General features: G+C 46.3%; 2 protein-coding genes across 4 annotated transcripts in view; one reads left to right on the top strand and one right to left on the bottom strand.

Moving 5' to 3' along the window:
- Positions 1–382: 382 nt before the first annotated feature.
- cct7 (chaperonin containing TCP1, subunit 7 (eta)) lies at positions 383–8,971 on the top strand. Its single transcript, XM_055156337.1, has 12 exons — positions 383–510; positions 2,313–2,396; positions 4,094–4,163; positions 4,239–4,345; positions 5,106–5,284; positions 5,800–5,971; positions 6,052–6,216; positions 6,469–6,657; positions 7,279–7,376; positions 7,743–7,875; positions 7,950–8,156; positions 8,420–8,971. The coding sequence occupies exons 1-12, from the start codon at positions 505–507 to the stop codon at positions 8,648–8,650; spliced, it is 1,641 nt and encodes a 546-aa protein (XP_055012312.1). The 5' UTR covers positions 383–504; the 3' UTR covers positions 8,651–8,971.
- An 87-nt stretch (positions 8,972–9,058) lies between these two features.
- Positions 9,059–23,678, bottom strand: part of hspa12b (heat shock protein 12B) — a 23,750-nt gene continuing 9,130 nt past the window's right edge. For all 3 annotated transcript variants that reach the window (XM_020920455.2, XM_020920454.2, XM_055156336.1), the window contains 8 exons: positions 22,093–22,197; positions 21,178–21,294; positions 17,419–17,596; positions 13,820–13,906; positions 13,167–13,271; positions 12,675–12,933; positions 11,799–11,902; positions 9,059–10,527 (listed from right to left, as the gene is read on the bottom strand). In XM_020920455.2, coding sequence (XP_020776114.1) covers positions 9,863–10,527; positions 11,799–11,902; positions 12,675–12,933; positions 13,167–13,271; positions 13,820–13,906; positions 17,419–17,596; positions 21,178–21,294; positions 22,093–22,197 — 1,620 coding nt within the window. In that variant the 3' untranslated portion in view covers positions 9,059–9,862. The remainder of the gene's footprint in view (positions 10,528–11,798; positions 11,903–12,674; positions 12,934–13,166; positions 13,272–13,819; positions 13,907–17,418; positions 17,597–21,177; positions 21,295–22,092; positions 22,198–23,678) is intronic.

The following is a 23,678-nucleotide window of genomic DNA, read 5'->3' as shown; positions in this document are numbered from 1 at the left end:
ATTACACTTACTTGAGTATATTCGTGGAGTGCTATATTCAACATGAATGGATTTTTAAAAATTATTTATTTTTGTCAAATTTTGTATTTTTATTAGGCCTACTGGTCAACCCAACACATGAATCAACACAGAAGCAGAGCAGACAACACGACGAAGAATTCTATGCATAAAAATCTGATCTAATATCACACAATAGTCGTTTTTTAATAGTCGTTATTATGCAGCATTTTATAAGCCTACATCATTCAAAGTGTAAACACACTCCAAATCACAGTTTGTACCACTGTAAATACTTCAGATTCTTGCTTCCGTCTTTAACTTATTTCCATATTAATCTGTTTATCAACACTTGAGACCCAAATTCCCTCTAGCGGCTTTTTTCTTGGTTTTGAGTTTGGCGGTGCCGAGTTGACTCACGGTGCGCTCTTGAACGCCACCCCTGCTCGTGCAAAGCATTGTGGGACGGACGCCGGCAGAAAGCTTCTCGAAGGAACCGCTGCAAAGATGATGGTGAGTGAGCTAGCATTTATCCCCTGTCCGTCCCGTTATCCCGAGCCATCCTCCCGCTGTCTTTCACCGGGCTTCATCAGACATGTCCCCGCGTATTCAGCGGGCTGTGTGCCGCCCACAGACCCCCATATTTTGTTAGAATCCCCCGTAAAAGTGGTTTATTACCCGCGGGTTTGTGCTAGCATAGTGCCGGTGTAGAGTCAATGGGCGTATACAAAGCCGGCTGAAGTGCGTGTTTGTGTTCTAATGCAGCGTTTAGCGGAGGTTAGCGGGTCGATCGTTCATTATGGGCTATTCTTGGCAGTGTGTAAAGATATATTTGATAGTAAATGAGCATGTAAATGTTGTGATCGGCATTAGCATGTCCGACTCATACCAGTGTATAGTGAGTGCTCATCTCTCCTGCGCGTGTGTGTGTGTGTGTGTGTGTGTGTCTGTGTCTCTGTGTCTGTCCACTGTCAGCGGGCTCATAGCTGTACATGCAGGTAAAGGTGTGAAAAGGCTGAACTATCAGTGGAGTATTTAACAGATTTGGGTCAGGAAAACAAAAGCATCCCATCAGACTCATGACACTGGGCAGGGCTGTGGCCATCAGCAGGCTCCAGTGCTCACTCAGTCCGTTCATATTCTTCTGCTTCTCTGCGGCCGGGTCACAGGGGCTTCAGTTTAAGCAGGGACTCCCACACTTCCTCCAGCTCCACTGGGGTGACCCCAAGATGTTCCCAGGCCAGCTCAGAGACATAGTCCCTCCAGCATGTCCTGGGTCTTAGACTTAGACAAATTTTATTGATCCACAGGGGAAATTATTTGGACACAGTGGCTCACACATCACAATATGATATAATAACTAGACTCTTCATTCGGAACAGATGCCCGAACCACCTCAGCTGGCTTCTGTCAACATGGAGGAGCAGCGGCTCTACTCCAAGCTCCTCACTGTATCTCTAAAGGAGCACCCAGACACCCTGTGGAGGAAACTTATTTTGACCGCTTGTGTCCGCGATCTTGTTCTTTAAGTCATTTACATTTATTTTATGAAATACACTAACTCTGTGTTAGACCTGATTTAGTCCCTGTTTTTCTGGGTTACCAAGTCCACCTTATTCTGACACTCTTTACTCCTGGTTTAGTCCCTTTTAGACTTGGTTTATTTCTTGTATTCCTACATTTGAAGTTCTTGTATTACATAAAATTGACTCTTGTGAGCTTTATGACATGTTTAGGGTGACCAGATGTCCCTATTGACCCGGGACACAGTTTTGAGCCCTGTGTCCCCTGTCCCAGCAGATTTATCCAAAACCAGTGATTTGGCTCAGTTTTATACAAGAAATGTCCCAGGTGTCCCTATTTTTGACCAATCTGATCCCTGCCAACAGTAAAGAGAGACATAAATTGTAAAAAAACAGAAAAGCTGCTTAAAAATGACCAAAACACAAAGAAAATATGACTATACTGACCCACATTAGAGCCGAGTGCAGAACAATTTTCCTTAATTATGCACTTGTTTCACAATTTTTTTTATTACCAACAAAACCAAAGCAGGGATGTCCCAGTTTAATTTTGAAAATCTGGCTACCCTAGACATGTTATAATGTTGTTACCTCATCAAAAACATAACCTGGAGCTACCTTTTTACTTTTTCGTCAGTAGAGATTGGCAATTTCAGGGCTGAATAGGAATTTTAGAAAGCACAATATTATTAGACTTGAATTTCATAGAACTAGCAACCAGAAATCACAGTCTTTTGTTAATAGAATGAAAATGTGAAATCAAATTTGTGGATGTGATGTTTTTGTGTCCAGCCCACACCAGTGATCCTGCTGAAGGAGGGGACAGACACGTCCCAGGGCGTCCCCCAGCTCATCAGCAACATCAACGCCTGCCAGGTACTGCACTCTGTCACTACTACTACTACTGCCACTACTGCCATTACTACTACTACTACTACTACTACTACTACTACTGCTGCCATCACTACTACTACTACTACTGCTGCCATCACTACTACTACTACTACTGCTGCCATCACTACTACTACTACTACTACTACTGCTGCCATCACTACTACTACTACTACTACTACTACTACTACTACTGCTGCCATCACTACTACTACTACTACTACTACTGCTGCCATCACTACTACTACTACTACTACTGCTGCCATCACTACTACTACTACTACTACTGCTGCCATCACTACTACTACTACTGCTGTCATCACTACTACTACTACTGCCACTACTGCCATTACTACTACTACTACTACTACTACTACTACTACTACTGCTGCCATCACTACTACTACTACTGCTGTCATCACTACTACTACTACTGCCACTACTGCCATTACTACTACTACTACTACTACTACTACTGCCACTACTGCCATTACTACTACTACTACTACTACTACTACTACTACTACTACTACTACTACTACTACTACTACTACTACTACTACTACTACTACTACTACTACCTACTACCACTATACTACTACTACTACTACTACTACTACTACTACTAGCCATCACTACTACTACTACTACTACTACTGCCACTACTGCCATTACTACTACTACTACTACTACTACTACTGCCATCACTACTACTACTACTACTACTACTACTGCCATCACTACTACTACTACTACTACTACTACTGCCATCACTACTACTACTACTACTACTACTACTGCCATCACTACTACTACTACTACTACTACTACTACTACTACTACTACTACTACTGCCATCACTACTACTACTACTACTACTACTACTGCCATCACTACTACTACTACTACTACTACTACTGCCATCACTACTACTACTACTACTACTACTACTGCCATCACTACTACTACTACTACTGCTGCCATCACTACTACTACTACTGCTGCCATCACTACTACTACTACTACTGCCATCACTACTACTACTGCTGCCATCACTACTACTACTGCTGCCATCACTACTACTACTACTGCCATCTCCACTACTACTACTGCCATCACTACTACTACTACTACTACTACTACTACTACTACTACTACTGCCATCACTACTACTACTACTACTGCCATCACTACTACTACTATTTCTTCTACTACTTCTTCTGCCATCACTACTACTACTACTACTACTACTACTACTACTACTACTTCTGCTTCTGCTTCTGCCATCACTACTACTACTACTACTTCTGCCATCACTACTACTACTATTTCTACTACTACTTCTGCCATCACTACTACTACTACTTCTGCCATCACTACTACTACTATTTCTACTACTACTTCTGCCATCACTACTACTACTACTACTACTACCATCACTGCTGCTACTACATCCATCACTACTACTACATCCATAGACATTCTGATTATATTCTATGTACTAGTACTACAGATTTTTGGGCTTTCTGACCCCAAGAGCCTTTTAACCCGTGTACGTCTGCATTAGTGGTTCATAAAAGTGTTCTGACCGTGAGTTGGTCATGAGATACACTGTATGCTCTGTGAAGTTATTTCCTTGACTGCTGTACAAAATCCAAATCAAATAAGTGAACTGTGTGTAGGTGATTGCTGAGGCAGTGAGGACCACCCTGGGGCCCCGCGGCATGGACAAGCTGATGGTGGACGGCAGAGGTGAGTACGCAGTGAAACATCATGGGAAACCTGCAGGAGGAGAAGGTCACACTGATAAAGTGTGTTTGTGTCCAGGCAAAGCCACCATCTCCAACGACGGAGCCACCATCCTCAAGCTGCTAGACGTGGTGCACCCGGCCGCCAAGACCCTGGTGGACATCGCCCGCTCACAGGATGCAGAGGTCAGACTAGGGCTCAAACCATGATGCAAGGAATTTTATTACAAAACAAAATCCTTGTTTTAATTATGAAGAGTCTGATGGTGATGTCACAAAGATGACCTATCTGTGTCCCTAGTTATGATCCAAACCAAATTCAGCTTATTGATAATATTGTAATGATTTATTCTTTATTATAAAAACACGGGACATGATGCTCAATTTGTTTATCATTTCTCAAGATGACTATCAAATCAGAAAGCAGAATGAGCTTCATAAGGAGTCTCATTTGGGCTGTTAGTTTCAGTTTCACGTAGTGATGGGTAGATGAACACTGTGTTGGTGTTGGAACTGTGTTGGGGACATTCTGTAGCGCCATCTGGTAGTTTAAAAAATTAACTCCTTCCTATGCAGATGCGTTGGCCCATTAGTACTGAGAGGAGGGCTAGCCACAAATATAGGTCTGACTCAAGACAATATAACCATATCTGAAACCCAGGACTAAAACCAGTCACTACTGGTGCAGACAGGATTTGAACCTTGCATCATATGATTGTACTCTTAAATCCACTGCAATATTGTAAAAACATTCACAGGCTGAATCTAGCCTGTCTTTCAAAATGTTCAGTTACAAATCTCCTGAAAATCAACATGTTTGAGTTCATTGTTGAAGTGCCAGTAAAGCATATAAGCTTACATTGGTAAACTAATCTTTGATTGTCATTCTGAGGCTTGTTTTTGTAAACATGGATCTATCTGTGTGCGTGTGTGTCTGTGTCTACAGGTGGGCGATGGCACCACCTCTGTCACCCTGCTTGCCGCGGAGTTCCTAAAGCAGCTGAAGCCGTATGTGGAGGAGGGGCTGCACCCTCAGACCATCATCAGAGCCTTCCGTACTGCCACAGGCCTGGCCGTCAGCAAGATCAGGGAGATCGCTGTGTCTGTCAAGAAGGACGACAAACAGTATGTTCCTCTGCTGCTGTACTAGTGTACTACTGTACTAGTGTACTACTGTACTACTTTACTACTGTTTAGAGCACAGAGACATGTGTAAGGCATAGAGGGGGCCAAAGTCAACATTAGGGATATCATGTTAAACACCTGAATGTGGTGGTATGGTAAATATTCATCCTAGTGTCACAGTTTGTAACAAAAAAGTTGAAGGAAAATCACTGTAGAAAATATATAAATCTGCCAGTTCAAAATAGGGAGGAATCATTTGCCTGAAACCAGAAGCAACCATGAAGGATTCTGTGAGGACCTTTCCCTTTTCAAACTATTTAGATTAGTGTTGTGTTATTGCTGGATATCTGTTGTAGGTGGAATCAGATGGCCAAAACATTTGATTTCTTCCAAAATCCCTCGACACTTTCAGTAGACTGTTGTTAAATGCAAATCTTGGTTCTGATTGTTTTGATTTGATGTGAGGTTGAATCCAGGAGTTCGATTGTTCTGTCCTGACCCTGTGTCCTGTGCAGGGAGCAGAGGAAACTACTGGAGAAATGTGCAGCCACAGCCCTCAACTCCAAGCTCATCGCCGGACAGAAGGACTTCTTCTCCAAGATGGTGGTGGACGCGGTCATGTCTCTGGATGAGCTGCTGCCACTCAAGATGATTGGCATCAAGAAGGTCCAGGGAGGAGCTCTGGAGGTATGACTAAACTTATATTAAAACCAGGAGCCTGTCTAAAAATTCACTACTAAACACAAGTATGCACGTGTATGTCACAGGACTCCCAGCTGGTACTTGGGGTTGCCTTCAAGAAGACCTTCTCATACGCTGGCTTTGAGATGCAGCCCAAACGCTACGAGAACCCAAAGATCGCTCTGCTCAACGTGGAGCTGGAGCTGAAGGCCGAGAAGGACAACGCAGAAGTGCGAGTCAAGTCTGTGGAGGTACCTCAGTCTATACAGCTGTAGTGTGTAGTGGATCTGTGTGTGTGTGTGTGTGGATAGTAAAACCATCTAGAAATGTTCTTCTTCTCCATAAAGCTTAAAATCAAAATGTGTTAATAAGATGTTCTATTTTAGTCATGGTCTTCTCAAGGACATCCTAATTTTGACCCTGACTAGTAATCATTTTAGTTTGAAATGTATTTCTGGTACTGACCAGTTGTGATTTGAGTTTTGTGTCCTTGCACATGTCAGGACTACCAGGCCATTGTAGACGCCGAGTGGAACATCCTGTACGACAAACTGGAGAAGATCTACCAGTCTGGAGCCAAAGTGGTGCTGTCCAAGCTGCCCATTGGAGATGTAGCCACACAGTATTTTGCCGACAGAGACCTGTTCTGTGCAGGCCGAGTGCAGGAGGAGGACCTCAAACGCACCATGATGGTAAGCGTGTGTGTGTGTGTGTGTGTGTGTGTGTGTGTGTGTGTGTGTGTGTGTGTGTGTGTGTGTGTGGTAGGGTTGGTTATGAAACAGTCCAGTGGATCAATAAGCTCTATCGTGAAAATGCTATGGTCACTCTGATGTCCAGAAGAACACGTGCAAATGGTCTGACCCCACACACGGGGAAATCAAAGCAGAGCCCACAGGTCTCACGCACCAGCCATGTCTTATAAAAGTACCAAAGTTTCATGCTTGTTCACCATACATGTGCTCCTTCGTGATCACACGAGGAGAAACTCCAAGAGAGTACATTATTGGCCTTTTTATTTAGTCTATGTGAAATAAAGCTGGTCACTGCTGCCTCTAAATTGTAAGGTATTAAATACTCTAATTTACATAGGCTTACTTTGAGTTGAAATATCAAGTGTTTCAAGAGTGTGACTACACTTTCCCTGTAACAGTCCCATTAAGAGAACTGTTAATGGAGTGGATCAATAAGCAGTGTTGAAACAAATAGAAGTTACGTAAATCCTTAACGATATGTGGTTGGACAGGGGGCTCTGTCTGTGTGTGTGTTATTGTTAGACAGGCTCTGTCAGCTCACGTTAACCCCATGTGTGACAGGCCTGTGGCGGCTCCATCCAGACATCTGTGGGGAACATGACTGATGACGTCCTGGGACAGTGTGAGCTCTTTGAGGAGGTGCAGGTCGGAGGAGAGAGGTGAGGGCCTACCTGCACTCTGACGACCACTAACACTTCTCTGTACACTCAACTATCTACTGCTCAAATGTACATTGAAGTTTTATTACTAATGTATATTTAGTATTTAATTTCAGGGACAGTGTATATTCTAAAAGCTCAGGTTTAGAGCAGACCTATTATGCAAATACTTTTCAGAGCTTTTAACCATGTATTCAGAATGCGAAGTCGTCTTAGATGAATACTGTGATTTAAAATGTCCAAATGATAACCTAATGCTCCACAGGGGTCGTACAATATAACAGACACAAAGTCTTCTTCAGTACGTCTACTGTGAACATGTGTATTCTGTCAGAGAGGAATCCTCACAGTCCTGTGTGTCCATAGGTACAACTTCTTTAAGGGCTGCCCCAAGGCGAAGACGTGCACCATCATCCTGAGAGGAGGAGCCGAGCAGTTCACAGAGGAGACGGAGCGCTCACTACACGACGCCATCATGATCGTACGTCGCGCCATCAAGGTCAGTCCCCTTAATGTGTGCCTCCCCCTTTTCTGTGTGAACGTGCCAGGGCTAAGAGTGTGTGTATGTGGCAGAATGACTCGATCGTGGCCGGGGGAGGTGCCATTGAGATGGAGCTGTCAAAATACCTGCGGGACTACTCCAGGACCATCCCAGGCAAACAGCAGCTGCTGATTGGAGCCTACGCCAAAGCTCTGGAGGTCATCCCCCGACAGCTGTGTGACAACGCAGGCTTTGACGCTACCAACATCCTCAACAAGCTCCGGGCCAAGCACGCGCAGGTACAGGCTAACACCACACACACATACACTCTAGCAACACACCCAGAGTGAAACCCATGCAGATAAAGTAAAAACATGTTCCTGCTCACATGCTGACATCCTCAGTGCTCAAAATGGCCTCGTGTCTTCTTGTAGCATCTAAAATGATTCTAGAGAAATTGAGCCTAAAGTGTAGAGTAGGTAAATAATAAATGAAAAAGGTGTAAACTAAAAGCAAAACCCTGTGCTTTAGTGAACATTTGCTCCTTGTGTGTTTGTGCCAGGGCGGGATGTGGTATGGCGTGGACATCAACAACGAGGACATCGCCGATAACTTTGTGGCGTGCGTGTGGGAGCCGTCCGTCGTTCGCATCAACGCCCTGACCGCCGCCTCTGAAGCCGCCTGCCTCATCCTGTCCGTGGACGAGACCATCAAGAACCCACGCAGCAGCGTGGACGGACCGCCCATGGGAGGGGGGAGGGGCCGGGGCCGGGGCAGACCTCACGCACACTGAGGGGTCTAAGGTCACTTCGGGGTCATGTGGTCTGCACCCGGAGAACTCACCCGGGTTCGGGGGCGGACTGTAGTGGACATTTCCTGTTTTTTACTGTTGTCGGGGGCGTTGTGTTGGGCTGTTTGCACCAGATCCTCCGGAGCAGCAGCTCTGATCTGTCCTGCCTCTGTCCAGCCTCTATACTGAACTTGGTCTTCTGTGGTCCTCTGCTGGGATACTGGGCTGCGTTCAGAGGAGGACAGGTCGGAGGTGTCTGTGCTTCTGCTGTGTACGATTATTTATTGGACCAGTGTCATTAATAAAGTCACAGCTCAAACCGTGCTTTTGTTTGTGTGCACTTTTTTCGTCTTACTCTTAAAATTCATATCATAAAAACAAAGTGCACATCAGCCAGCATAAAGGGCAGCTCTTTAAAGGGACATAAACAAAAACTGTTCTTTTATTTTTCTCACAGTAAATAACCTTCATATAATGACACATGAGTATGTTTGCATTACATCATTGTGAAGACATTAAGACATTGGTTTCCAACATTTTTTAAGTTGAAAGCATATGGCCACTATGTGGCCTTTTATATTCAGTCTTCTGGCCAGAGCAGCCTTTACTGTAGCTGCCTAAGCCAGTGTGTTGCTGAGTTTATCATATAAACTCCAGGCTCACAGGTCAGTCTTTACACGTTCAGGAGATGTCCTGCAGTTAGACATTCTAAATGTAAAGTGTAAATGCACTTGTGGTTCATTTGTGTACAAAAAGGATAGAGTAGGAGGTCCAGGCCTCAGAGAAGGTCAAAGACAGTTAAGGATGTAGTCACAAGAGGGCATACAGTTAGCAGATGAGAGGCAGAGGATGGAGTGTTCTCGGTGTGTTTAGCGTCACTTCTGTTCATTCTGTCCACTGCTTAAGTATGGTTCACCTGTAGAGGGTGCACACTGGTTCAGTGCTTAAGTACTCAGGTCAAAGTGCTGATGTTCAGAGTTCTCCAGGACTACACTCTTCAGCAGGACTGTCCTCTGAAGGACTGTCCTCTGAAGGACTGTCCTGTGTGTATGTCCTGGGTGTGTCCTTACAGTGGTCTGTGTCTGTCCCCTGGGTGTGTCCTTAAAGGGGACTGTGTGTATGTCCTCTGAGTGTGTCCTTTAAGGGGATTGTGTGTATGTACTCTGGGTGTGTCCAAAAAGGGGACTCTGGGGTCTCTGTCTCCACTTCTTCTGCTCAGTTGGACAGGAAGTCCACAGACGCCCGCACTGAGCGGTTGGACATGACGTCCACAGCGGTCACCTTGATCTCCGTGTCTCCAAACTGCATGGAGGCTCTGATCTCCCTGCGCTGTGGCGGGCCTCCTGCGGTGGCCCCTGTGGTCCCGGGGCCGGGCAGGGGCTGGGGCAGGTCCAGTGTGATGGTGCCGCATTTCCTCACCCCGGGGTCCGTCACGTACACCACGTCGTCCGAACGGCTGCAGTAGATGTTGATGATGATCTTCCGCTGGCCCACGCGTGCCGGCGTGTAGCTCCGCCTCACCACTTCTCCCAGAGCCACTGATTGGTCGACGGAGACAAAGCGGTCCAGGACATCAGTGCACCATTCGCGTCCGTCCTTCAGCAGCAGCTTGTCCCGCGGGTGTCTCCCTTCCACAAAGCGGTTGAGCACGCCCACCCCATAGGTGAGCGGGCAGCGGCGCACCCTCACCACGCTGGGGTCCAGGCCAAACAGCACCGCCCCCTTCAGGATGGTCAGGCCCACGTCGTGTGGGATGATGACGCGACAGCTGCGCCCCACAGACCTCTGGATGGCCCTCTGCAGCATGGCCGACTCCGCAAACCCGCCCACCAGGAAGAGGAAGCGCACTCCCTGCACCTCAGGCCGGCTCATCAGCTCCTCTGGGGGTGGGAGGGAGGAGACATGAGGTTATTCCCAGGTTTTACAGTAGGATGATTTTTCATATAATGTCCACGGAGTTTGGGTTGAATACTGAGAGTGGAATATCTGCGCCCTCTGCTGGGAACAGTGAAAGTGAAAGCAGATGGAAAAACCTGCAAATTTTTTAACGTGATGCTGAGAAATGGACATGTCTGAGGTGAAAAGAAATGTAGCGCTAACCCTGTCCCTGTAGAGCAGTGTCTCTTACCCCTCTGTCCCTGTAGAGCAGTGTCTCTTACCCCTCTCTCCCTGTAGACGAGTGTCTCTTACCCATCTGTCCCTGTAGAGCAGTGTCTCTTACCCCTCTGTCTCTGTAGAGCAGTGTCTCTTACCCCTCTGTCTCTGTAGAGCAGTGTCTCTTACCCCTCTGTCCCAGTAGAGCAGTGTCTCTTACCCCTCTGTCCCTGTAGAGAAGTGTCTCTTACCCCTCTGTCTCTGTAGAGCAGTGTCTCTTACCCCTCTGTCTCTGTAGAGCAGTGTCTCTTACCCCTCTGTCCCTGTAGACCATTGTCTCTTACCCCTCTGTCTCTGTAGAGCAGTGTCTCTTATCCCTCTGTCCCTGTAGGCGAGTGTCTCTTACTCCTCTGTCCCTGTAGACGAGTGTCTCTTACCCCTCTGTCCCTGTAGAGCAGTGTCTCTTACCCCTCTGTCTCTGTAGTGCAGTGTCTCTTATCCCTCTGTCCCTGTAGACGAGTGTCTCTTATCCCTCTGTCCCTGTAGACGAGTGTCTCTTACCCCTCTGTCCCTGTAGACGAGTGTCTCTTACCCCTCTGTCCCTGTAGACCATTGTCTCTTACCCCTCTGTCTCTGTAGAGCAGTGTCTCTTACCCCTCTGTCCCTGTAGACCAGTGTCTCTTACCCCTCTGTCTCTGTAGTGCAGTGTCTCTTACCCCTCTGTCTCTGTAGATGAGTGTCTCTTACCCCTCTGTCTCTGTAGAGCAGTGTCTCTTACCCCTCTGTCCCTGTAGACCAGTGTCTCTTACCCCTCTGTCTCTGTAGTGCAGTGTCTCTTACCCCTCTGTCTCTGTAGACGAGTGTCTCTTACCCCTCTGTCTCTGTAGTGCAGTGTCTCTTACCCCTCTGTCTCTGTAGACCAGTGTCTCTTACCCCTCTGTCTCTGTAGACCAGTGTCTCTTACCCCTCTGTCTCTGTAGTGCAGTGTCTCTTACCCCTCTGTCCCTGTAGACGAGTGTCTCTTACCCCTCTGTCCCTGTAGACCAGTGTCTCTTACCGATGTGTGTGACAATGCTGTGGATGGTGGGCTGGAAGAGCTCGTGCATGGCCTCCTGGGTGAGCCGCAGCATTCCCTGAGATGACCACTTCACCATGTTCAGACTGTTCACACACAGGACACAGACTGGTCACACACAGGACACAGACTGGTCACACACAGGACACAGACTGGTCACACACAGGACACAGACTGGTCACACACAGGACACAGAGCCAGTGGAAGTGTGTGTGAGCTCGGAGCACACTACAGGGGCATCATAAACAGAAGAGAGACTAATATCTAAACTCAGATGAATCCAAGAATCCCATACACTTCAGAACATGTTCATCTGATCATGTTCATCATGGCTGTCGTACTTTGCAGCTGATGTCATCAACATTCCCTGGGGGTGTGTGGCTAACTGTAGGCATTGCTCTGTCTGAGGGTCTGTTACTCACGTTAAACTTTAATTTGAGCTTTATTTTAACACAGTCTGACCCGTGACGAGCTGACTTAGTTGAAACTACAACAGGTGAGCTGATTTGAGCCATTAAACATGTTCCTCTCAAATAACATTATAGTCACAAGCTGGGCTCTCTTGGTTGAAAATCTAACTCCTAAACAGGACCATTAACTCTTGGATTGATCACAGGCTCCTGAAAATGTGCTGTTTAAATCCATTTTGTATTTTTCCTAGAATTTTCAGACCGTCTTAAAACATTTTGTTTCCTAATGTGTACATCGTGTCACCGTGGTAACTACAGAAACATTCCACCATAGCAATACATACAGAATGTAATGTACCCAAACACCCAAAGTATCAATATGAATGGTGTTATTGTACCAGGCCTACGGTCTTGTTCTCTCCCCCTCCCACCCCTCGTCCCCTGCTACCTGGTCCTCCGGAGCGCCGCCTCCACGCTGTGCCCACGGTGCCTCTTGTAGTAGTCGATGAAGGAGAAGGGCAGGCTGATGTTGAGGGCGTTGGTGCGTCCTGGGGCAGCTGTACGTTTGCGGGCCTCAAAGGCGATGCTCAGGTCCACCCAGGCTGCAGGACGCTTGGCGCGGAAACTCTGGATGAAGTCTTCTCCAAAGATCTGACATAGCATGGACTCAAAGGCCAGGTCCACCCCCACGGCCCCGTATGGACCTCCTGCACACAGGTGTTCCTCACTTCTTATTTTGTAAATCAATCAATCTTGTCAGTCTTGTGTTTTCATGAAGAGTATATTGTAAAAGCAACATTCTATTCTCTATTAGTCTGCACCTAATAACAAGTTTTTTTTTTCTCATCAGGCAAAAGTAGCACTGTGGTTTCCTAGTCTTGGCAGCTTTACTTGTGTGTGTGAAAAAAGCTGCTCTTAAGATGGGTGCAGGGTGCAGTACCTGAGGCCTTGTAGAGCTCCTTCAGCGTTCCCTGGGGTTCCTCGATCTGGTGCACAGTCAGGTCCACAGTCCCACCTCCACAGTCAGCCACCACGTAACGGTCACCTGAGGAGGACCAGGCGTCAGGGCAAACACACAATCACAGACGTGTGTGTGTGCTTTTCACCTGTCCTACTAGTGTTCAGAAACACATGATCCCAAAGAACCACTCACCCATTCACAAACCAGAGACAGTGGAGAAGTGTCTTGCCCATGGACAGTATAACAAGAGAAAGTGGGCTTCAAACTGCCAAGCCAGCCCAAGGACATGAGAGGTCCTGTGGTACTGTAGCACTGCTTTAGTCTCACTTTAGTCCTGCTTTAAAACCCAGCTACAATCTTTCATGGCCCTTTTGTTTTGAGGTAAGATAAGGCTTTGATCCCCAAAAGGAGGATGAGGACTGGCTGAACAGTCAGAGGACTGAGCTGAACTCAGACAGAACATAAACATAAATGTGTGCGCCCCCTGGTGACTGTGTAGCAGATAACCACAGGGACAGAGCACAGAGACGAGCCTGGTCCACAGGCCAAGAGGGGAGTGTGCACACTAGAGCCGTATGTGTGTGTGTGTGTGTGTGTGTGTGTGTGTGTGTGTGTGTGTGTGTGGTACAAACCGGTCTGCAGTTCGGACCACAGGTCACCAGTCCCGCTCTCCACTACAAACGTTCTGCTGTGTCGGGACCTCCTCAGCTGTTCCCGCGCTGCCACACACACATGTTCATGTTACAACACACACACTCACTTTGTTTCTATGCTTTTTTTTTCTATGCTTCCATTCTTTTCCTTGAGACTGAGTCAAATCTTAAAGGTTAAGCTGGAAAACTGGAAACTTGTGAGCTTTAAGTAATGAGTAATGAGGAATGTTGTTTCCTCCTCAAAAACACACCTGGAGTTGTGTTTCATTCACACATGTTTGAGTAACTCTTTATTATTAAGCCCAGTTTTTGGTCATGTGCCAAATCTTCTGCGTTACGACGAAGAGAGTCTGCATCATCTTAAACTCCTTCTGCAGAGCGTTTGCGTCAACTGACGTACACCTCCAAAATTTTGTAACTATAGCCCAATTTACAGCCCAGGATCCTCAAAAACACACCTGGAATTGTGTTTTCTTTCATTCACATGTTTCAGTAACACTCTCTGTTCCACCTTGTGATGTCATGAAGTGGTCGTTTTCAAGTGAACAGCTCCTTTTACTTTTAGTTCAGTAGAGATTGGAAATTCCAGGGTCTTAAATCATCCAGATTATTCTAATGAAGGTGTATGTAGTTTAAAAACACAATGGAACACTTCCTGTATTATCACATGACATCACAAGGTGGAGTGTTTTGTTTTTTTTTTTGGTAAGAGAAGAACTAATTATTATTCATTCACAATAACAGTCATTGACAATCCTTATTATTAGTTTGTACAGCCACAACGAAAATATATTTGTGCATATATGTATATACAGTATGTGTTTATGCATATGTGTGTATGTATGTGTGCGTGTGTGCATGTGTGTGCGTGTGTGTGTGTGTATGTATATGTATATGTGTATGTACTGTACATAAGTATTTATGTGTGTGTCAACCATGTGTTAACGTAAAACAACTGAGAGCAGGACACAATATGTTTTTATAAACTTCAATCTTCAGCAGAAATAGTTGCAATCATGTACATATAAATGTCCTTATTTGTTTGTAATGTACGCTGCTCAAACAAAAATAAATACGAATAAATCTGCTGGGTTTGTGTATTAAATGTATGTGAATGATACAAGTATGTTTTTGATGAGGAAGCTACATTAGAACAGAGATGAGAATATAGTGCCATACAGGCCCTTTAACCATCATCGCAACTTACCTAACCTTAAAGAGGGGGTATTATTACTTTTTGGAGCTTTCAACCATGTTATAATGTTGTTCTCTCATCAAGAACATGTCAGAAGAGATTTTAGATGTCATACATGCAGGTTTGAGTAATCTAGCGATCTCTCCCAGGCCCTATTCAAATCCTCCTTACAGTTAGCTTTAAGATTCTGTCCACAAGCCTACATCAGCCATGCTCCCACACCACTATTCTCCATAAATATACAAAAACATACTTACAAAACTGTACACAGCAACTGGACAAAACCTGATGCAGTAGTTTCATTAGCGAGATACACGCTGATTGTGTTGTCATAGTGCTCTGAAGGGGGAGTGACTCAACATGGAGAGCAAAGGGAAGAAAGTCTCAGAGCATAAAAAAACAACACAAAAACAAAAGTGTTCAAGTAATTTCCCTTGTGGATCAATAGAGTTTGTCTAAGTCTATAAAGGATGTAATAGGTTGTTTATGGTAAATATGGTATTTTCAGAACAATAATGATGATCTGAATCTAAGTGTTATGTGTTGGCTGTGAATACACCACAGAAGTAAAATACCTCCACTTTAACACAACGAAGAGGGAGAGCGGGAGAGGGGGTCTGGGAGCTATTTTGAGGGAAGAAAGAGGAAAAATATTGAAATGATGGTGCTGTGTGTAGTGCAGGGGTCTCCAGTCTTTCTCCTCCAGTGAGCTCACTTTACAATAAGAAAATGCCAAAGAGCTACTCATTTTAATGGTCAGAGCTGAGCAAGTGTTAGACGAGGAACAGTGAGATCTCAATAAAACACAAACCTGTATCTATTCATTCATGCACTTGGGTTAGGCATCAAAACAACACATTTACAATGGAAATTCATCAAACTGAGTCATTCAGATCTAGGGCTGGTATCATTAAGAAGTTGCCAATATGATACCTATCTCAATACACAGGCCACGATACGATACAAATCTGGATATAGTGAGCTTTCAGCACGCTAGGCAAAATGATGGCTGTGACAAGAAAAGTCTTTGTTAAATTACTTCTTATGCAAAGTTCATACTTTCCTCCCTTTAAACAAGAAGCTCTGTTAGCTCTGTAACAAAGTAATTTAGTAAAATATATCAAATACTCTTGGCGATATCGATATCAATAGAGCAGCCCACGATATTGATTCAATTTCAATTCAGTTCATTTCCTTTATTGTCATTGTCATAAAATAACAAAATGATGTTAGAGTATCATACAAACAACATAGTATTTTAAAAGTGCATAACAGTGTAAAGCACCCCCATAAGACAACCACCTCATAAACATCCACTAAACACCCTCTATGTGAACCCGTATCGATACTGTATCATCACAGGAAATGATTCGATAAATCAATATTTTGATATTTTTGCACATCCCTACTCAGCACAGTATGTATAGTTCCGAAATCCTCTGGTGAGCCACTTGTACGGGGCTGGAGAGCTGCTGGTACCTCCCGAGACCCCTGGTGTTGTGACGATGACAGAGACTCAGACCAATCTTCAACAGATGAATGGAAGTCCCCACAAAGCATGGAAACCCTACGTGTGTGTGTGTGCCTATGCGTGTGTGTGTGTGTGTGCGCGTGTGTGTGTGCGCGCGTGTGTGTGTGTGCGCGCGCGTGTGTGTGCGCGTGTGTGCGTGTGTGTGTGTGTGTGTGGTGACAGGGTGAGGGTGAAATCATGGCTCCGCTGCCTGCACCTTGTTCCAATTAGAGTCCCTGCCTGCGTGCCGTTGGGCCAGCACACTCAGACTTATGGATCACATTTCACATGAGCTCGCAATCGCTCTTTGTGTAACCCTGAGAAGGACTACTATCTGGAACACATATGAAGGCATGAACTATTGTCTGGAGCACATATACGCAAACACATACACAAAATATAACAGATTTAGATCACTGTTACCTTTTATTGTTCTGAAAATGCTATATTAATTATAAACAACATATTAACACGTTATATAAGCTTTGGTCTGAGTCTCCCCTCCCTGTGTTAAGTCACTCCCCCTTCTGAGCACTATCACAACATAATCAACGTGCGTCCCACTAATGAAACTCCTGCACATCACACCAGGTTTGTCCAGTTGCTGTGCACAGTTTTGGATCATGCTTTTGTACATTTATGGAGAACTGTCATGTGGGAGCATGGGAGTAGTAGGCTTGTGGGTGGAGCCTTGTACAGGCTCGTACTGCTAACTGCAAGGACAGATCAAATAGGGCTGGGAAGAGATTGCTAGATTACTCAAGCTTACATAGAAGACATCTAAAACGTCTTCAGGCATGTTTTTGATGAGATGGCGGTGGACCTAAAGGTGGGTGTGGTCTGGGCTGTGTGAGACAGTGAGGGGGGCGGTACCTTGTCTGAAGCTGGAGTCAAAGGGGCGGGACTCGTCCGTGCCCAGGCCGTTGGGGATTAGCTGCGTGCTCAGGTCAATCACCTGGTGAAGGCGGAGTTTACGGCAGTAGATGGACGCGGCCTCAGGCTCCAGAGCAATCAACAGCTGCTCGGGACAGTCTGGAGACACCAGCCCTGCCTGAGGACACAGAGGACAGGGTCACAGGGGACAGGGTCAGAGGAGACAGAGAGGACAGGGTCACAGGGGGCAGGGTCAGAGGAGACAGAGAGGACAGGGTCACAGGGGGCAGGGTCAGAGGAGACAGAGAGGACAGGGTCACAGGGGGCAGGGTCAGAGGGGACAGAGAAGACAGGGTCACAGGGGGCAGGGTCAGAGGGGACAGAGAGGACAGGGTCAGAGGGGACAGAGAGGACAGGGTCACAGGGGGCAGGGTCAGAGGGAACAGAGAGGACAGGGTCAGAGGGGACAGAGAGGACAGGGTCAGAGGGGACAGAGAGGACAGGGTCACAGGGGGCAGGGTCAGAGGGAACAGAGAGGACAGGGTCAGAGGGGACAGAGAGGACAGGGTCACAGGGGACAGGGTCAGAGGGAACAGAGAGGACAGGGTCACAGGGGGCAGGGTCAGAGGGGACAGAGAGGACAGGGTCACAGGGGGCAGGGTCAGAGGGAACAGAGAGGACAGGGTCAGAGGGGACAGAGAGGACAGGGTCACAGGGGGCAGGGTCAGAGGGAACAGAGAGGACAGGGTCACAGGGGACAGAGTGGACAGGGTCACAGGGGGCAGGGTCAGAGGGAACAGAGAGGACAGGGTCACAGGGGGCAGGGTCAGAGGAGACAGAGAGGACAGGGTCACAGGGGGCAGGGTCAGAGGGGACAGAGAGGACAGGGTCACAGGGGGCAGGGTCAGAGGAGACAGAGAGGACAGGGTCAGAGGAGACAGAGAGGACAGGGTCAGAGGAGACAGAGAGGACAGGGTCAGAGGGGACAGAGTGGACAGGGTCACAGGGGGCAGGGTCAGAGGGAACAGAGAGGACAGGGTCAGAGGAGACAGAGAGGACAGGGTCACAGGGGGCAGGGTCAGAGGAGACAGAGAGGACAGGGTCACAGGGGGCAGGGTCAGAGGAGACAGAGAGGACAGGGTCACAGGGGGCAGGGTCAGAGGGAACAGAGAGGACAGAGACAGAGGGGACAGGGACAGATGGGATAGAGTAGACAGAGGGGACAAAGGAGGCAGGGTCAGAGGGAACACAGAGGACACAGTCAGAGGGGACAGGGTCAGAGGGGATATAGAAGACTGAGGGGACAGAGGAGGCAGGCTCAGAGGAGACAGAGAGGACAGGGTCAGAGGGGAAAGACGGGTCAGAGGAGTTAGAGTCAGAGGGGGACAAGAGAACAGGGACAGAGGGGACAGAGGGGACAGGGTCAGAGGGGACAGAGAGGACAGGGTCAGAGGGGACAGAGGGGACAGAGACAGAGGGGACAGAGAGGACTTCAGTCAGTGGAGGGAGAGAGGACCTAGTCAGAGGGGACAGGGTTAGAGGAGACAGAGACAGAGGGTACAGGGTCAGAGGGGACATAGTAGACTGAGGGGCAGACTCAGAGGAGACAGAGAGGACAGGGTCAGAGGGGACAGACAGGACAGAGGAGTCAGAGGGGGAAAAGAGGACAGGGACAGAGGAGAGAGAGAGGACAGGGTCACAGGGGACAGGGTCAGATGGGACCGAGAGGACAGGGTGAGAGAAGACAGAGAGGACAGGGTGAGAGGAGACAGGGTGAGAGGAGACAGAGAGGACAGGGTGAGAGGAGACAGGGTGAGAGGAGACAGAGAGGACAGGGTGAGAGGAGACAGGGTGAGAGATGTCTCTGTGTGTTGGATGCCCTCCCTGTGTCCCTGCAGTCTTAGAAGCTGCTCGTCCTGTAGTTGGACCATTTCAGATCAAATGTCTTTGACGCTGACACAGATGAGTCCTGCGAGTCCAGCGTGTGCAGGGAGGGGCTCAGAGCACTTCCTGTTTGCTCGCCGGTCTCCTTATTGTCCACTCCTCATGACATCACCAGCGCAAGGCGAGGGTGGGGGGTGGGGGTCCGTGTCCGTCTCCTTACACTTCCCTCCTTATGACATCATCACCTTGAGCAGCGGGTGGGGGGGGTGAGGGGTGGGGGGGCAGGATGCTCACCCCCCAGGATGACCAAATTCAAAGTAGTGCACCGTAACAGTGACGGAGTGAAAAAAACAACAGTAGATATCTTGGACAGATTTGCAGTGTGAGTGGGGCGTGGGGTCGTGAACAAAATACTCTTGGAGTCTTGCTTCTATCAGGGTGATCTCACAGTGACAGGGCGCTGGCTTCTGTTTGCATGTTCTTCCTGTGTCATCAGCCTCACAGCATAACCGCCCAAGTGTTCCTGTCTCCAGACGTGTGTAGGTGTGGTTGGTAAATGGTATAAGTGTCTAGCCAACCAACACAATGATTATGCGTGTGTGGGAGCTGGAATCCCACCATCAGCCGGAGTTTTCTTCTTCTTCTTCTTGACTTTTGTGCACCATAGAACTGCACTGTAGTCTCTATAAAATGACTCTACTCTCTCGGATTTAAATATCAGCTTTTCAATTCCAGTTAGTCTGGAGTTCAGATGACGTCATCCTCTGAGGCTCTGAACATAGATCCAGTCTAAATGTGGATCATGATTTTGTGTCAGATGTTTTTCTTGAAATGTTTGTGATGGGCCCGATCAAACAGAAGTAAACAGCAAGGCCAAAAATTCAAGTTAATGCATCTGATATAAAAATTTACTCAACAGATACATATGTACTCTAGTTTATGAAACTGGTGACCCTTTTTCTGTACCATTTTTGGTTCTAAAGTTCCATACGTTTTAAACAGACCATGTATGAAACATGGAACAAAAATTATTTCCCAAAGACCTGCAAATCATGTAAATAAATTGATGTATTTCATCATATCTTGTGTTATATAAGTATTTAAAATGATAAAAATTAGCTTGGAAGGACTGACATATTTTATAGAAATAGTTTCCTTTCATTTTGAAGTAATATTAAAGTATTCGGAAGAAAAAAAGTTGACAAATGATGCAAAATCATGCACCTTCTAGTTGCTTGCACAATTTTCCCTCCGTTACTTTTCCCTCCGTTACCATGACCTTTCTTAATAAAAAATCTCATGACTCAAAAAGTAAGAGGTTTTTCAACCTAATCTTGTACCATATGGTAGAAAACTATATGAAGCAAATATTCAAACCAGTTTGTTAAGGATATGTAAGTGAGAACCACTAGTTATCACTGTTTGGTTTATTGCCCAAAAAGTGTAGCATATTTCATTGCCTCCGTTACCAACATGAGTTTTTAAATTTTTTGTCAACAACTTGAAAGAATATCACAGGTTTAACTTTACCCTGTTGGAGTGTTAACTCTTTCCTACATTCTGATACTTTACTTATTTCAATAGTCCTGAATAGTTTCTGAATAATAGCTATTTGAATGTACAAAATCTGCCCCTGTTTCCCTCTGTTACCACTTGACCGGACCCTGATGTGAGTAGGGAACCAATGGAAGTGCAGGGAGGTCATGAATTATAATGACTATTGGTGGTTTTCAGATTCTAGAATGTGATGAAGAATGTGACAGCGGCCTCTATCTCATGTGTGTGTGTGTGTGTGTGTGTGTGTGTGTGTGTGTGTGTGCGCGCGTGTGTGTGTGTGTGTATGTGTGCGCGCGTGTGTGTATGTGTGCGCAGTACCAGGTAGGCGGCCTCTCTCATGAACTGTTTGGCCGGTTGCCTCCACACTGCCGGCACAGTGATGACCCAGCGGATCTCCTCCCCCTCTAACACTGACGAAGACTGCTCCTTCACCTCCTGCACACACACAACCGTCACCATCATCATCATCACCGTCATCATCAACATCGTCATCATCCTCATCATCACCATCATCCTCATCATTGTCATCATCATCATCATCATCATCACCGTCATCATCATCGTCATCGTCATCATCAACATCATCATCCTCATCATTGTCATCATCATCATCATCACCGTCATCATCATCATCATCATCGTCATCATCAACATCATCATCCTCATCATTGTCATCATCATCATCATCACCGTCACCATCATCATCATCGTCATCATCGTTATCATCAACATCATCATCCTCATCACTGTCATCATCATCATCATCATCACTGTCATCATCATCACCATCATCATCACCATCATCATCACGCTCCTTCAGGTGTGTGGGGTTACGTTTAGGGCGTGCTCTCTGAAGAAGCAGAGTGTGTGTATATAGGTGTGTGTGTATAGGTCTGTGTGTGTGTGTGTGTGTGTGTGCATGTGTCTGTGTGTATAGGTCTGTGTGTGTGTGTGTGCATGTGTCTGTGTGTATAGGTCTGTCTGTGTGTGTGTGTGTGCGTGCATGTGTCTGTGTGTATAGGTCTGTGTGTGTGTGTGTGCGTGCATGTGTCTGTGTGTATAGCTCTGTATGTGTGTATAGGTCTGTTTGTGTGTGTGCATGTGTCTGTGTGTATGGGTCTGTGTGTGTGTGTGTAGGTCTGTGTGTGTGTGTGCATGCATGTGTCTGTGTGTATAGTTCTGTGTGTGTGTGCGTGCATGTGTGTGTGTGTGTATAGGTGTGTGTGGGGTCACCTTTAGGGCGTGCTCTCTGAAGAAGCGCAGGGCGTGGGCGAACACTTCGATGGCTCGGACCTTTCGGCCGTTCACCGCCTCCAGCTCCGTCTCCATGGAAAGGTCCTGAGAAGAGTACTTTTGTTTAAAATTTACTCAATAAATGTATTTGAGTACTTTCCACCTCTGTTAGTTTGTGAATGTTGCTCCCTGACGATGGCAGTAAAACTCACTTTGATCTGGTTTAAATCTGGATTCTCAATCAAAAGTACTTCCTCTCTCACAAACATTTGGCATCGATCACATGTGTTGGACATGGTGTTTTCAGACAGGAAGTGAAGCAGGGTGGACCACAAACACACAGCCAATCAGCTCTCATCCCAAAGAGAGGAAATAAGGATTTGATCTGATTTTGTAAGTTTGTATAATGACAAAGAAATGAACAGTCTATCATTTTAATAGTCGGTTTATTTTAACAATGAGAGATAGAATATCAAAAAGAAAATCCAGAAAATAACTTCAATAAATCATATATAAACTGATTTGCATTTCATGGAGTGAAATAAGTATTTGAACCCTCAAGCCAAAAAAGACTTAATATTTCATATCAACACCCTGGGTTGCAGCTCAGAGGTCAGACTTTTCTTGTCCACTCTTCTTTACAGATCATCTCCAAATCATGAAGGTTTCATGGCTGTTGCTTGGCAACTGGAGCTTCAGCTCGTTCCATAGGTTTTCTACAGGGTAAAGGTCAGGAGACTGTCTGGGCCACTCCATGACCTTCATGTGCTTCTTCTTGAGCCACTCCTTCGTTGCCTTGGCTTTATGTTTTGGGTCATTGTCGTGTTGAATGACCTATCCACAACCCATTTTCAGTTTCTTGGTGGAAGAGAGGAGGTCATCACTCAGAATTTTAACGGTCCATGGCTCTGTCCATCCTTCTGTTCATGTGGTGAAGTTGTCCAGTGCCCTTGGCAGAAAAACACCCCAAAGCAGAATTTTTCCAACTCCGTGTTCGACTTTGGGGATGGTGTTCTTGGGGTCACAGGCAGCAATTTTCTTTCACGGCAAGTTGAGTTAATGCCAAAGAGCTTGATTTTGGTTTCATCTGGCCACAGCACCTTCTCCCAGTCCTGCTCTAAAACCTTCAGGTGTTCATTGGCAAACTTCAAGCGGGCTGCACATGTGCCTTCTTAAGCAGGGGGGACCTGCAGGATTTCTGTGCAGTTCTGTTCATTTCTTTGTCAGTTAGCAAACCTACAAAATCAACAACAGATCAAATACTTATTTCCTCCACTGTATAGTGACTCACATGGCTCTTTCTTATGGGTTGTGATCGATAAGATGTTTTAGAATTAGATGCGTGCAGTGGTACGGTCAGCAGTACAAGCCTGTATAAGGCTCCACCCATAAGCCTCATGCTCCCACATGACAATTCTTCAAGAATATACAAAAAGATGACAAACAACAGCAAACAACGCTACACTATAACTTCACAAACCTGATGAGATGTGCAGTAGTTTCATTAGCGGGATGCACACTGATTGTGTAGTGAGAGCGCTCTGAAGGGGGAGTGGAGAGTACAGGGAGAGGGGACTCAGACTGTG

The sequence above is a fragment of the Boleophthalmus pectinirostris genome, unplaced genomic scaffold (assembly GCF_026225935.1).
Source record: "Boleophthalmus pectinirostris isolate CB_2022bp ecotype Guang Dong unplaced genomic scaffold, ASM2622593v1 HiC_scaffold_20, whole genome shotgun sequence".
Classification (NCBI taxonomy): Eukaryota; Metazoa; Chordata; class Actinopteri; order Gobiiformes; family Gobiidae; genus Boleophthalmus; species Boleophthalmus pectinirostris.
Note: the sequence above shows the minus strand (reverse complement) of the source record. Positions and strands in the feature narration are given on the sequence as shown.

Bases quoted from the DNA above. Each gene is read 5' to 3' on its own strand.
- cct7 (XM_055156337.1), top strand. The intron at 7,377-7,742 runs GTGAGGGCCTAC...GTGTGTCCATAG, and splicing joins GTGCAGGTCGGAGGAGAGAG to GTACAACTTCTTTAAGGGCT. The intron at 8,157-8,419 runs GTACAGGCTAAC...TGTTTGTGCCAG, and splicing joins TCCGGGCCAAGCACGCGCAG to GGCGGGATGTGGTATGGCGT.